At 44.2% G+C, this 14,840-nt stretch overlaps 1 protein-coding gene and 1 non-coding gene across 2 annotated transcripts; both read right to left on the bottom strand.

Annotated features, from left to right (window-relative positions):
• Nucleotides 1-673: 673 nt before the first annotated feature.
• Nucleotides 674-745, bottom strand: trnaw-cca (transfer RNA tryptophan (anticodon CCA)). Its single transcript has one exon. It is a non-coding gene; the product is annotated as a tRNA-Trp (tRNA).
• A 1,671-nt stretch (nt 746-2,416) lies between these two features.
• On the bottom strand, nt 2,417-14,474 carry cul2 (cullin 2). Its single transcript, XM_056434533.1, has 21 exons — nt 14,321-14,474; nt 13,014-13,150; nt 12,639-12,741; nt 12,424-12,518; nt 8,996-9,101; nt 8,369-8,451; nt 7,956-8,052; nt 7,617-7,727; nt 6,361-6,523; nt 6,112-6,236; nt 5,910-6,017; nt 5,724-5,783; nt 5,500-5,628; nt 5,296-5,382; nt 5,056-5,208; nt 4,795-4,872; nt 4,615-4,681; nt 4,254-4,456; nt 4,078-4,179; nt 3,869-3,985; nt 2,417-3,205 (listed from the first exon to the last, which is right to left on the bottom strand). Exons 2-21 carry the CDS (start codon nt 13,130-13,132, stop codon nt 3,074-3,076), a joined length of 2,238 nt encoding a protein of 745 aa, XP_056290508.1. The 5' UTR covers nt 13,133-13,150; nt 14,321-14,474; the 3' UTR covers nt 2,417-3,073.
• Nucleotides 14,475-14,840: the final 366 nt, after the last annotated feature.

Raw genomic sequence — 14,840 nt, 5'->3', positions numbered from 1 at the left:
TTACTTTTTGGGACTCTAGGAACCACAAGTAGCCTCGCATCATGAGCGCAGCTCTCTAGTGGGGCAATAGGGTACTACAAGCTCCTTAAGATATGATGGAGCATCACCAATCTTTGTAGGTTAGGACTCGAGAATAACTTAAAATGTGATTCTTAATCATACTGCAGCGAGAGAAGCTAAAACAGGAGTAATGTGATCTCTTTTCTTAGTTGTTGTGAGTACGCGAGCTGCATTAGTGTGTTTCATTAGATTACACAACAGAGCAAGATGCTTCAGAAGGCTGCTTATTCAGATCATGTCAGGGTCAGTCCTGAATGCAGTGGTTGATGGGACAGCTATAGTGCTTTGTTGGACACATTCACTTCTCTGATTGAAAGCCCACATTGAGAACTTACTCACGGAACTCTCTCACTGACATCTGGAGTATGGACAATGCCTCTATTACGGCGAGTCCATGCACGGTGAATATGAAATGAAAGAAGATTAATTATAATGTATGTTTCACTTCAATGGCTTTATGTTTCCTATTCAACTGGATGGCGATAAGGTAAACAGCTGTTTAGACATAGTCTGACATGGAGGCCAAGACACGAGACATTGTATTTTGTGATGTATCGTCTGTAGATGTTTTCATGTTAATAAACAAACATATATGTATTTGATAGAAAAGACATGACCCTGACGTGATTTGAACACGCAACCTTCTGATCTGGAGTCAGACGCGCTACCGTTGCGCCACGAGGTCCGGTACAGTGGAAGACAGTATAATAACAAAATATAAAACCTCGAGGGAAAAGAGGACGGGGTGGTGGGGTGGCTTTCTTCCAGCGTGCACCGTTTAGGTCCATAAATTAACTACTATTACATAAAACATGGCTCATTTGCGACGCGCGAAACAATCGGTATGACCCCTCTGCTCGGACATACGTCACTAAATACCGTGTCATCTTCCTCCCAATATGAATGACGTGTTCCGCTTATGCTGTTGCGTCAGCACCATGGACAGCAGTCGCAACAACGGGGCGCACCCCGCGCACTGAGGCAGCAGTCATACACTCTGCGTACCGAACGCGCATGCGCGAATGAAGCAGTTTTTTAAATACATGAAACTGAAGTCACTCACTATTACTTTCCTGTATTTGATATCGAGGTCCGGGTGATTCCAGTCACTGTTAAACGTCCTTGGAGAGATGCATGCTGGGAAAGCTTTTTCACACAATTGTTCTCTCATGGTATTCATCTATATGCACGCTGAATTCCATTTCGCTGCTTCAGTTGCAGGTCGTAGTGCATGCTTGGTGACTGTCACGGTTTACTGGCAGGGATGGATTAACCAACGGGCCTACCGGGCCCAGGCCCAGGGGCCCATGAGCTCAGGGGGCCCCTGGGCCTGAGCCTCCGCGCGTGACGTCGCTGTGATTAACATTGTATTGATATGAATATGATGATATGACACGATGCGCCGTAGCCGGTATATGCTGGGCTTAAGTCATTCATGTCAGTAACAGGGCCCCAATAGTCCTACTGAGGGATGGATTACCGAACGAGCCTACCGGCACCAGGGGCCCATGAGCTCAGGGGGCCCCTAATCCAGAGCCTCTGCGTGAAGTAGCTGTTATTAATTTTGTATTGATATGATGATATGACACGATGCGCCATAGCCGGTATATGCGAGGCTTAAGTCATTCATGTCATGGTCATATAATTCGCGTTATGTTGTCTGCTCAGCTCCGGTATCGTTGTTCCATACGGACTGTTTTGTTAGCGATGTAAAAAAAACAAAGTTATATATAAATTTAAAAAATGTGACTTTTTTTTTTTTTTGCGGGTGGGGTGGGGGGGGCCCTTGACACGTCCAGGCCCAGGGGCCCGTGGTTTCTTAATCCGTCCATGCTTACTGGGTAAACCAAACGGAACTGAGACATTGTTTACTTTAATAAGCTCGCTGTGGAAAAATGTCTCTTATCTGGGGGCCAAATCCAGCGGCCAGTTTAGGTATCGTTTTGTTGCTGGGGACCCCATAGCCAATTGCTGCGCTGCTGATGTCACCATGAAATGACTTGAGTCCCAGTGGTCAGTTCAGTCTCACAGCGAACGCTTAACAAAGCCGTCGCTGTTGGCACTTTCACTGTGCTCCTTTGTTCCTGTGCTCAGTCTTCACCCAAAAACAGATCGGAGCCTCAGTGCTTTTCTTGCTGTGCGGCCGCAGTGAAGTCAAGTTCCTAATCAAATGTAACATCCCAGCCTGCAGCTGCTTCACAGTGAAGGCCTGGTCGCTACACTGGTGTTGCAGCATCCAGCTGTGACCCACACTTGTCCATTGGCGGTCGAAGTTCGGCCTCTCACACGCTCCTTGACAGACACCAGAAAGGACCGACATATGGACACGCATTTGACAAATGTTTACATAAAACCGTTCAGTGTTTTTATTTATTTATTTGACAAGCAGCAGAATCATGTTTGTCACCTCATGTTTTTCTCTTTACATTTGAAAGTAGATACAATAGTCAGTATACCAGTTTTATTACAATATTTTTCCCTAACTTCAGTACATTTAACAAAGAATGAAAAAGAAAACACACAACTGCAAATGTGAGAAAAGAAAGCATGTTTTTTTAGTTTTAGTTTTTTTAATGTGTAGCCACCAAGCGTGTCATTGGTGTCACAACGCACTCTTTCCCCAGGTTTCTTTTCTTTTTTTAAACTTTACCTTCCAGGTGGACTCGGTTTATCGGCTCTTCCATCTCGAACAGCGATAGGCATTTTCTTTGTGTCGTTTTCTTTTGACGCACTGGTGCGTGGCACTGGTGATGTTGTAAACAGCTTAAAAATCAGAAGGTGGGCGGGGCCGGGACAAGGGTCTTGTGGGAGGTGGCTGTCATGACGTGACACAAAAGATGGAGGCACCAGTCCTGCCTTTGGTCACCGCATAGAATCACAGCGGACAGCGACAGTCCCAAACCAAAATTGATGAATGAGTCTGTTTTGGTATTGATTTTTCGCGTTTTAAACCTGCGACTGTCGGTCAGTCACACAGGCGAGTGTTTGTGTGGAGGGGGCTCGGCTTCGCTGCCTACGCCACGTAGCTGTACTCGTCTGCCGAGGTCTGGCTTCGCTCAATGTACTGCTTGTCGATGAGCACCTCGATGCACTTCTTGATCATGCTGATACTTGGGTTGAACCTGGCTTTGGACTGATTGATGACCTGCACACAGGGACGATGAGAAAAAACATGGCAAGCAGTTAATCTAATGTCACAAACAGGGATGCAAGAATGCTGCCTTCTCCTGATACATCTCTCATGTTTAGTTAGGTTAGGTTTATTTGGTTTTGCAATAGAAAGCAAACATTCTTTATCTGGAATAACAAAAGAAAAACATGTAAATTGGAGCGAACGCTATTTTATTGTGTCTATATGTAAGTGGTTGTATATGTCTGTGTACTGCACATATAGATGATATGTGGAAGGTACATGAAAGTATATACAGTATATAAATGTAAATATGCGTGTATTTATTTTGTGGATCTGTGTGTTTTTTATTCATATGTGTCATATATCCCTCCTAGGATGACTACAAAGACAAAATACAAAAGGTACAAAACACATTAAACACTGCTGTGTGTACTTGGAAGTGTGTTGTGTTGTTGTGTAAATCACTCAAAGAGAGCTCCTGAAAAACAGAAGCTGACAGAATAGTTGTTTCAAATAATAATGAATCCTCAGAAGAAAAATCAAAAGAACGGCATATTATGAAATTCCCAGCAAATCCCCTTTGACGGCTACTTCGGGAGAGTTTGATAGATGTTTCCCCTGAACAGCGTCTAGCAATCACTACGAGGGCTTTGAATAGAGACGACGTCCACCCACCTCCTGGATCAGGGCGTTGTGTCGGAGCACCTTGCGGGCCTTCATGATTCTCACTATAGCAGCTTGTAAATACATTTTGCGGTCCTCGTCCACGGCGCTCCTCGTCTGCTCTACCTCCTGATGATCAGACGGGTTCAGGCATCAACACCGCTGCTTGACAGCGACGCCGGAGAAAGTACTGAGATGGATGGATAAAGCGCTCCTCCTACCTGCGGCGTGTCTTTCTGCATCGACGTTGTGATCTTGAACTTTGTCCTTTTACTGGTGAAACTCATATTTAGCGAAAACGTGGACTCGGTTTCGATCTCCTCCTGCGAGCAGAGGATCCAAATCAACATCGTTGCACTGGCTGCGCATGAGACGGGCGTCGCATGAGAACACGCACCTTTTGCGAGTCGTGGTTGAGCATCTTTACATCCAGCAGGGACCTGATGGTCTTCTGAAGCTCCTTCTCGTTCATCTGGGTGCCGTCCTGCAGCTCCTTGTAGGTCACCGTCAGGCTGTTGTTGAAGGCCAGCAGCACAGCCATCTGGTAGGTGGTCACCATGGCAACGTAGGGCTTGGACAGGTAGTTCATCTTCACCTCACCTGTTGAGAGACGAGCAGAAGCGGTTCAATGGCGGCCAGTACAACAGAACCACCCACATTTTATGATATAATGATTATTGATGATATGTCACTTCCATGATGAGACCAGTCTGGGTGTGATGCTGTTGCTTTAAACCGTGCACCTGTGTGTCTGTTACCTGTGCAGAGATAGTGCAGCCAGGTCAACTTCCTCCCACTGAAGTGCTGATTATAGAACAACTCAAACTGTGAACACATGAAAGGGAGGTGAAGACCGGATGTAGTTCCCACTGTGCTCCTTTAACTCAGTACACACCTGCACCTGACAATACAGCAGGGCACCGCGAGGAGAAACTCACCATCTGCACACTCTTCTCTAGCTCTTGAGGGATGGCGAAAGTGGAGGAGGGGATGTGTGTGAGGGGCCAGGCTCCAGCCTGCAACCACATAGCATTTACCACAACATGACACATTTGGACTGGGAACGACGAGGCAACAGAAGCTGCGGTTGGTAGAAACTGAAGACAGGTAAATGTAGCGGTGCGACTAAAAGCACCAGAACATAAATACTCATACCCGGTGTGAGTGGCGCGTGCCAGCCCCACCGGAGTTCTCCTCACCTGTAATACGTAGATCTGGAAGCTGATACCCAGGTCCACCACAGTCTCCTGTGTCTTGATGAAATTGTTGAACTTGTTGTTGAGGTCGGCGCTCACGCTCATGTCCGTGTACATTCTGTGCAGTTTGCTCGTGAACTCGTAGCCACAGGCTTGCTGTTAAAACAGAAAAGAAAAGAAAAAGAAAATCAGGAGGACGATATGAACGGAAGGAAACAAGTGAGAGAAAGTCTTTATATTTACCTTTAGTTTGTTGATCATCGCTTCTTCTGAGTCCATCGACAATGATAAACCGTGTATTAACCGCTTTGCTAGCATTCTGGCATAAAACTGGGAGGAAGAAAAGCAAGACTTGAGAAAACAGAATGTCTCTTTGGAGAGTTTATGCTACTCAATATGCTCCCGGAGGTCTGAATACCATTGCAGCAAAAGAGGAACTCGAGTCACCTTTTGAAAGATGTCCTTGTCGTCTATGTACTTGAACACTGTGATGAAGCTCGTCAGCTTGTCCTCCACCTCGTTCTCCGTCATTCCCTTTGCAGACTTTTTAAGCAGGTTGTCGCAGTATTTTGCCAGCTGCACGGACACACCAGGAGGGACATGACCTGGTCAGGACACTGTGTATCACACTGTGTGTGTGTGTGTGTGTGTATGCGAGTGTGTGCACTTACAAGTTCAGGGGCTTTACAGATGGACTTAGGCTCCCTGAAGTTGACCACGGACGTCAAAGCCTGAGAGCGAGACGTCGAATAAACAGTGAAAGAAAGCATCATGTTTACAGTTGTACTTTAACACACACACACACAAAGTAACCGTTGTTGTTCGACAGCAGCCGGTAGGAGCGTGGGCTTTATTACCTTATCGAGTGCACTCATGAAGTGCTGATCCCCGTTTAGAACTGTATTTATGAGCTGAACAAATTTACTGTGAACCTCCAGCACCGACTCCACGAACAGGGTTGGCATCTGGGGGGAGCCGGAAGAGCGAGACAAAGTTGCATTGAAAGTAGAAACGCTTGCATCTCCAACGAAGGGACACGCGCGCTGCTGCGGCACTAACGTTTTCCTGAGAGAGGTTACTGGTGCCCCGGATGCCCTCGTTGTGGATATGGACCTGCAGCTCCTGGATCATGTGGGGCAGCCCGCTGGACACGGCCCGCAACAGGGTGTACATGTTGGCCATGTCTGGACGAAAAAACAAAAACCCAGTGTGATTAAACTTTTTTTTTAGAAAAAATGACGCAACTTAATGTGTCAACAGGAAAGTTTCCTTCCTGCAAAAAACAGACCCCCGCGTGGGGGAACTGACCCTCTCTCTTCTCCTGTCGAATAATGCTCTGGCACTCCCCGTGAAGGAACTGCAGGTGGTCTGCCACCATCCTCTGCTGGCATTCGTGGATGACTTTGGAGTAGGAGCTGGGGTGAAGGTACTTCCGACATCTCATCTCTTCGTCTTTCAACCGTCCCAAAACCTGGGTGGAAAGGACACGGGGCACGAGAGTCAGTTTGTCAAATGACAAATCAGCGACGACAATGTGTCTGCAGGTTTCAAAAAGTACCATTTCAATAATATCCCTCGAATGCAACCTGTATCGGGCTGTTCCGAATAGCTCGAAGCATTTGAAATCTAAATCAACATTCGAATGCGCTGCAGCGTGTTCATCCATTCAGTTCCAACACAATATTTCAGCACACTTGCAGATAAATATTAGGTTACGGTATTATTAGTATAATACTATTTGTAGGATTAGATTCCAATATTCCGCATAGAAGCAATGTGCGGGTCAAACCATCAAGCAAAATAATATGATTTAACTTTGATTTGTTTCAGATTTAACAACACGCACACTAATTAAAAATGACAATGGCAACAAGAGAAAAAGTTGCTTCCTCGGAGTTGAAACTGGGTCCGATAATCAACTGTCCAGACAGTGGGCGGCTCCACGACATATGGCCCTAATGCCTGGAAAACGCTTTAATAATGATCCTGTTTACGCACTAGGGGGATAAATCTATCAGTGAAAGCTGATTAATGAAGAACGAATGAATGAGAAAGCGGGAGAGAGAGAGAGAGAGAGACAGAGACAGAGAGCTGTCATGGCAGCTAAAGTCGTCCAGGGGTCTTTGATCTCAGCCGTAGCGAGTTAATGGTCGAGCTAATACTCAGATTGAAACTATTATGTCACCGGACTGACATGACCTGCCAGTTCACACACATACACACACACACACACACACACACACCCCTGGATGGATGTACTCATCTGATGGATGCTGCTCTACACACATACCATCTAGAAAGCTATATGTCTGGAGTTCTTCTCTGCAAGAGCACAAATGACTCATAACAAGGGTCAAGGGTACGTCACTGTGATAGCAGCTCACGTGGCAGCTCAAACACACACCCACACACACACACACAGCATGATCCTCCTGGTAGAGATAATGACTAGTTAAGGGAATCAATGGGGCCCTTGACATGCGCACTTTGCTTCTAGTGGATGAGAATTTAGAGAAAAATGTTCTGGACACACACACAGACAGACAAACACACACACCTCTTACCTTTTCCATATACTGTGAGCAGTTGGACTCTTGCAGGAGATTGGAGGCTTCCTGTTTGTAATACTCTCCTGTTTTTGTCAGAAATGGCCCTTCGAAGATCTCCTGATAAAACTGAAACACAGGAAGAGGGCGTGGCCAGTGTCGGATTTAGTATGCATTGAGATACACAGACCTAAATGAACGGCTACTGTACAAGACACAAACAGTAGTTAAACACATTAAGCAGACAATGATATTTGTGTTTCCCTTTTGAACTTTGACTACCATGACTGAATAGACAGATATTAAAAGACAATGCAAACAGTTGTAATCCTCTGGGGAATGTATAGACGGTCTCACCTTTAGTGGAAACTTCTTCTTGTACTGTTCAACATGAACAAAGGAGTTGATGACGCCGTGGATTACCTTCTGGTTAGGGTTCTCGCCACAGCGGTCACTGTGAGACACAAGGAAGTTGCCGTAAGGTCCGATGCTGGTGTCTTTTTGTTTTTCTTTTGTCGTGAGCACTGACATCGTTGGCATGGAGGGAACCCTGTTGAGTGTAGGCTAAACACTGTGGCCCCGTGGGACTGCTTATCCAGATATTAACAGTGTGAAAGCCAAGAGATGTGTCATCGCACTGATGCTAATTTCAAACATTAGGGTGCAATAGGAATACCAGGACTAAATACACTGTTCCTCTTGTCTCCACCATTGCAGAGAAACATTCATCGTAGTCACCAGTTGTGGCTCAACTTGTGTGAAAGACATACTTTTTGATTTCATTCAGCAACATCCGGATGAGCACAGCCTGCAGGGGCTCGATCATAAGCTTCCTCCACATGTCGAGCGCCAACTGCAAAGACCATTGAAAAGACGGCATATAACAACGGTATGAACAGATCTGTGAGGTCATTGAAGTTGGGCAGTGTCCAGTGAAAGATTGACTTTGCTGCAACTCAATCAATCTAAGCTCTTTTTACTTTGACTTGGGGCTCTGCGATATGGACACAATCTTATAACACCATGTGTGTCATTTTCATTCTTCAATTACAATATATAGATATATGTCTATATATAGCATTTTGTTTGGTTGATCAATTAATACAAAATACCTAAGAAGTAACCGCATGGTTTTGTATACTCTTGTGAATGAAATACTTGACAAACACTGAATATTTTCCCATTTATTAAAAATGTTAGTGCAAAGATAATCAGTTAGAATGAGCTCGTTATTGTGTAGCATGATAACTCAATATATTATTTCATCAGGATGGGATTCCATTGAAAGAAGGTAAATCAGCCTAGCCCTACTAAAATAATTATGTAAATGATATAAAATAAGTAGCATTTAAAAATAAATGAATACCAGTGCGGGAAGAAAGAAAAGGAATCAATACCTCTCCGATCTCCATGAGCGGCTCGTTCATGTCCACTCCCCCGTAGCCGTACTGTAGGTCTGCTTCTGTTAGTTTGTTCTTCTTGATGAACTGAGTGTTGAGATACCTGAACACAATGGAGTGGGAGGTCAGGACGTTAGGATATCAATTGCATCCAGAAGACTTTAAAGTGGGCGTCGTCTAATATTTGTGTGTGGAGATGCGTTTCAAAAAACCCTGAGACCACGACACTGGCCGAAGTGTCCCAGGGGGCACAAGTGGAAAGGCCATTTCTTGGTCACCCTAACTGGTCACTGTGCCCGTTGAGCGTTAAGATTAGCCAATGGTACACCAACAGATGCACCTCCAGCCACCAGTCCGTCAAGCTCCTGAAGTTTGCGGATGACATCACCCTCATTGGACTGATGATGATGAGACCGCCTACAGGCGGGAGGCCTCGCGCCACACTAACAGCTTCTTCCCGTTGTAAGTCGGGCTCGCGATCAGAGCCCGGGTCGCCCACTGACTGACTCTGGCATCCCGAGGACAATTTCTTACCCGATCACTTGGCAATAAAAGGCTCTGATTCTGATGAAAGCAAACCAATCTCCTGAATTGTTGGACAATGAATGAGCAGAACATCTTAAGCGTAAGAAACTTCCTTTCTTTCATCTATTTATAGTGGAAATATAATGTAATGGGAATTTTATATTCGTCATAGTATTTATTCATTAAAAGAAGCAAAAAAAAGAACAATCATGAGCTAGGTAGCAATTCCAAAAGTAAAAATATAATGGAAATACAATCCAGTCAGGCTCTCAGACATTCTGGATTGCTTTCAAATATTTAATCTCCTGTAGATCCACTTGACATGATTTACTCTTCCCTCTTTTTTTAATTTAATCTTATTAAATGTGCATGTGGCACGCTTTCACGTCAGTGATTAATCATTAATTAATTTGATCTAATGTACTAACTCGTGGATTTTAATAGCTCATATGTTTTTCAGCAAGATTTCTCACTTTTAAACCGTTCTGCACATCCAAAACATTCCCCACGTATCTGTGTTTTCTATGTTTCGAGAATGAAGCCATAATATTTTGAGAAATTGTAAAGGGTAATATTACTATAACTTCTTATTAGGTATAAATCCCACCATTGTGTGACTCATTGTCCACACAAATGTTTACTTCACCACCTGATAAAGAAAAGGCTAGATCCACTTTATTATGAACATCATATCAAATCCAATCCCTCCATTGATAGCATATTAAAGCGCTTCGCGTCATTCAGATGCAGAGAGACTGATTACAGACGTCCTGCGTTCTCTGCTCTGCTCCTCTGCGTTGAACACGGCTGTCGTGGACGAGGTCGCAGCGGTACTGAGGGGTAGGGGGGAACAAACACTGTTGAGCATGAGAGCGATACGAGTGGTTCCAGCTTTGGAGGCAATTGGTACAGACGTTATTTTGGGGGGGAAGACTAGGTCCTAATCTGGACATGAGAATGTTAAACTAACACATACTTCATCAACAATACAAGTTCAAAATGCTCATAACCCTGAGACGAGGGATTGGGTATCAGCCAGATATCTTGCAGACGCCTGTGTAGCGGTACACTTGGACCACGGGCAGTTCCTGAGATTTGCATTCAAAGGCATAGCCTTGGCGTAACTGGGGCTGCCGTCCCCTGCACCAAATGTGTAAAGGTAGCGTTAGCTCCCCTCTAGGAAAGCAGCGTTTGCATGTTGGCCCGTCTCCAGGAAAGCAGGCAGCAGCACCGTTGCTCAGCTTCAGTTGGGTTGCAAACTGCGCATTTTGTTACGTTTTTTCGCAGCTAGTCGGCTGAATCGTGTCTACGATCGCCGTCGTGCTCTGGTGGTTACTGGCGAACCATTCGAGAAGTCCAATGCAACAGCTCAGGGTCAGCCCCTAACTATGACGGCATAATGTAAGGGCATCGTGCACGAAAGGGACGCCTGTATTGGGGCCATATGAGCAGTGGTGTCTGGCCAGAAATGTACTCTCAATTCAATGATGTTCTGTGGTTGTTTAGACGGTCCCTCAGGAGCCGTGGCAGAAGAGTAACTTCACTTGCCTCAAGCTGTGAGGGTGCATTTGACCAGGGGCATAGCATGATGGGTTTGGTAGAATGGGGTTTCTGTGACTATTATCTGGACCAGTTAGGCCAGTTTGGTCATTGCTGCACACTTCTGCTTGACCTAACAGTCTGGATGGGACCTCACTCTGTCCTTTTGACTGGGTCTCTGATGCACTAGTGTGCTGGAGGTTCGACTCCAGTGTGGTGGCTTGTCTGCAGGGAGTGAATATACGCCCCCTCACTACATGTGTTACAGCGACTGACTGGCCTGAAACGGAAAAAAATGTTATGTCACTAACTTCTGTTCCCGAAGGGAACGTAACAAGGTACAACATCGGGTTGCCCCGCTGCACAGCTGGGCTTGGTGAAGAGCGGCTATCGAATCTGAGGGATAGCCACGGTTACTGGTGTCAACAGGGCCTCACCTACGTCACCAAAGGACATTTCCCTTAAAATACAGGTGTCTTCAGGCATATTATACACATGGGTATCCCATATCACATGTGTTGTACATTGTTCTCTCCTTCGGGGAACAGAAGTTATAAACAAAACCTCTCATCTCACTGCACCCTCCTCCAGCAGTACAGCAATCACAGTCAACCGGATTTCTCTCAAACATCCATATTTGAGGAGCATGAAACGCCAGCATCAAGTTTCAAAGAACTGCTAACGTAACTGCTGGAGAAACACTTGATTCGGTTGGCACGCAAGTCCAACCTCCACGACAGGGGAATTAGTGTTGGACAGGTTGCAAACATAAACATGTATATTCACACACATGAGATTAAGATAATAGGCGGTACACTTCCATATTAAGAACTGAACATAACTACGTCGCCACTAAAGCCAAGAGCATCTCTCTCTCTCTCTCTCATTCATTCACTCTCTCTCACTCTCTCTCTCTCACTCGCTGACATAATAAATCCAACCAAAGGCATATGTATGCACACATTGCAGACAGTCTGGTAATTTAAAAATAGATCTGAAAGCTCTCCAAGGGAGTATTGAATTTAAATGGATCAAGAAAAAAGAATTGCCCGCTGCCACTGGCACTTTCAAGGTAATTTTGTGTGCAAAAACTTTCTGTAAACTTAAGATAGAATGAGACCATCCTGCATCTTAGGACCTTGAGCCACAGAGCTAACTTAAAAGAGCCATGGATGACAAAGACAGACACCACCTTTGGCCCACAACTTGTGCTAAAAGCTGTTCTTTAACACACCACAAGGAAAACAGCCAACAGTAGATTCACTACAGATATGTCCTTCATTTGTACTTGAAAAATATGCCAGAATAAACATCATAACAGAGTATCATTGTGAATGTAAGCAAGGTTATAGCAATGTTACCTGTACAAGCAGTCCATGTAGTCGGCTCCTCTGCTGTACTCATCCCAGTATCTGTGGTACATCACTAAAACCTTCTCCTCTGAATCCAGGACTTTCTGAAATACACACACAAGCATGACGTGTTATGGAAAGAAAAATGTATAGATACAATGCTTTATAATAATACCTTACTGGTTTTCTTTGCCAGCTTTTGGTGAGCTTTCTTGAGTACTTACCTTATACAACTGCCGAACATGATTCTCAAGAAACACCTTGGTCTCTGTGTATAATCTTTCACCCAAAGGCTCTGGGTATGCTACGCACAAGGCATAAATGTCGCTGGTGTCGGAATTCAGGACACAAATTAGAACACATGTGGTTTGATTATGCATAGATGTTTATATACAGTTAATAAAGATGTAGTACGGATTACTGATCTGCTTTTCTTATTTAGACATATTTGGTGTTTAAAGTCAAACACATACAACTCTGTACAAGCGAGTAGAAGTAGCAGCTGTATGACTTTCTGTCCACAAACACTGCTCGAAAAATGTGCAGAAATCTTGTGTTGCAGTTTCAATTTCAACATGGAGCAAGTTGGCATAGGATACGAGAAACGATCATTCCACGTGGCTCTTTCCACGTAGTCAAGCATCACAACAGCCTTGATTGTCGTCAGTAGCTTGTTCCATGTCTCGTCAAAGTCTACCACCCGCGGCTTTAAGGACATTGTAGTTTCTCTTTCAGCCTGATAGAAAAACAGGAATACAGAAATGATAAAGTGAAATTAAAACACACAGAAACTACATGGCTCTTCAATTCTATTCATAAATAACGATGCTATCATAAAACCATTCACCTTGGACCAGTTAAGGCAATCTTACGGTCCAATTAGTAAACCCGGCTTAAGCAGGAGCATAACAACAGAAAAACACAGGCATCCTCAGCAAGGTGACACAATAGACACACACATAATAATGAATAACATTGTACACTACAAGCTCTCTCTATCGCTATATATCTGCACTGTATGTAGTAATACAAATATTAAGAAACAATGTGTTTGTTTGTTTTATAACATGCATGAGTACAATGTGAGGGGAGAAACACATGAATCAAGAGTAAGTATATTCAATAGATGTCACGATATAGGGCAAAGTGGACATGCACATCAACATAAATAAGACTCTGATAACGTGCCTGCTTCAAAACAGCTGCTCACATTACTATAACAGCAACAGATGAGATACACAGTGTGCTCAAGTTCATGGAGGTAATGCTAACGCTCATCGACAGTGAACACATTGGGAGAACCATCAGGTATCAATAACTAACGTCAGCTGTGCAACTTACCAGGAAACTGCTGCATATATAAACTATATATAGCTTTCTTAATCTGTGTCAGAAGAATGAATCACAGATCACCTGCAACTATGAGAAACTAGGCCCTGTGTTGTTTCTCGTCATTCATACTAGTTGATTTCACGTCAGTGAAAACACTGCAACATCCTCATGCAGCTTTTTGTGCTACATAATTCACGTATGCCAAGATCTGTCCTTTCCTTCAAAACAATCAGTCAACTTGACTAAACACACAGCCTTCTTACAGTCATGATAAAGGCAGCCAAGTTAGGGTTACTAGCTAGCGGAATGCCAATCCCAAAATAGGATGGCTAGCTAGCTCCTAGCTAGCGTGCTACTTCTTCCTGCTCAAGTCCCATCAGTTCGCAGGCAGCAGCTTGTAGCTCGCTGCTAGTCAGCTAGCAGGGAGCTAACGGCAGCTCAGCTATCGTTAGCTCAAATGGTTATCTTCTTTGCAATTTCCCCACATTTGTACTGACAGCTCGGCAGAACATAGTGCTGTTGTTAAACAAAACGGCTTGCTGAGGTCGAGCGTGGACTTTTGAATAGTACGTACCTCTGTTCGGTATTTATTTGTTATAAAACTCAAGTTTCTCCGCTGTCACAGGCTTGATTTGTCTCACTTACAGGTCTTTCCTACCTCAGGGACTATACCATTGTATTAGCTGGGGGGGTGTTATGCACAAGTATAATTTGGTCGTCACGCTTTGCGGCTCTTTACTATGTTATAATGTATTTGAGACGTTTTCGATTGTAAAGAACGTATTCTATATCCATGCATACTGGTGCAAAACGCCGGACACACACGGGTCCACGCCATAAGAACACCCGTGTGTGCTTATGGTATCGCCTAAAACTACGGAAACATTTTAGGATATTCTGTCGGTTATAGTCTAATAATGTACTGCATCTCTGTTTTGATGAGAGAGGGTAAACTTGTTTTTTTCAGCGTAAATAATAATTACACTTTATATATCTAACCACGGGTATTCACCAAGCAGCTGTTTTAGTTTTCTGTTCCCTTTATGATATTATTTACTTAAATACCCACCATAAATGTCAACAAGCATGACAGT

Source organism: Pseudoliparis swirei, chromosome 16, assembly GCF_029220125.1.
Source record: "Pseudoliparis swirei isolate HS2019 ecotype Mariana Trench chromosome 16, NWPU_hadal_v1, whole genome shotgun sequence".
NCBI lineage: Eukaryota > Metazoa > Chordata > Actinopteri > Perciformes > Liparidae > Pseudoliparis > Pseudoliparis swirei.
The sequence above is the reverse complement of the archived record's forward strand: the minus strand, read 5'-3'. Positions and strand labels throughout refer to the sequence as shown.

What these genes read in the sequence shown, in the direction of transcription:
- cul2 (XM_056434533.1), bottom strand. Translation starts at nt 13,132, where the DNA reads ATGTCCTTAAAGCCGCGGGTGGTAGACTTTGACGAGACATGGAACAAG. An exon ending in ACGTGGAATGATCGTTTCTC is followed by an intron (nt 12,742 to 13,013) that starts GTATCCTATGCC and finishes TTCCGACACCAG; the next exon opens with CGACATTTATGCCTTGTGCG. An exon ending in CGCTCATGGAGATCGGAGAG is followed by an intron (nt 8,452 to 8,995) that starts GTATTGATTCCT and finishes TGGTCTTTGCAG; the next exon opens with TTGGCGCTCGACATGTGGAG.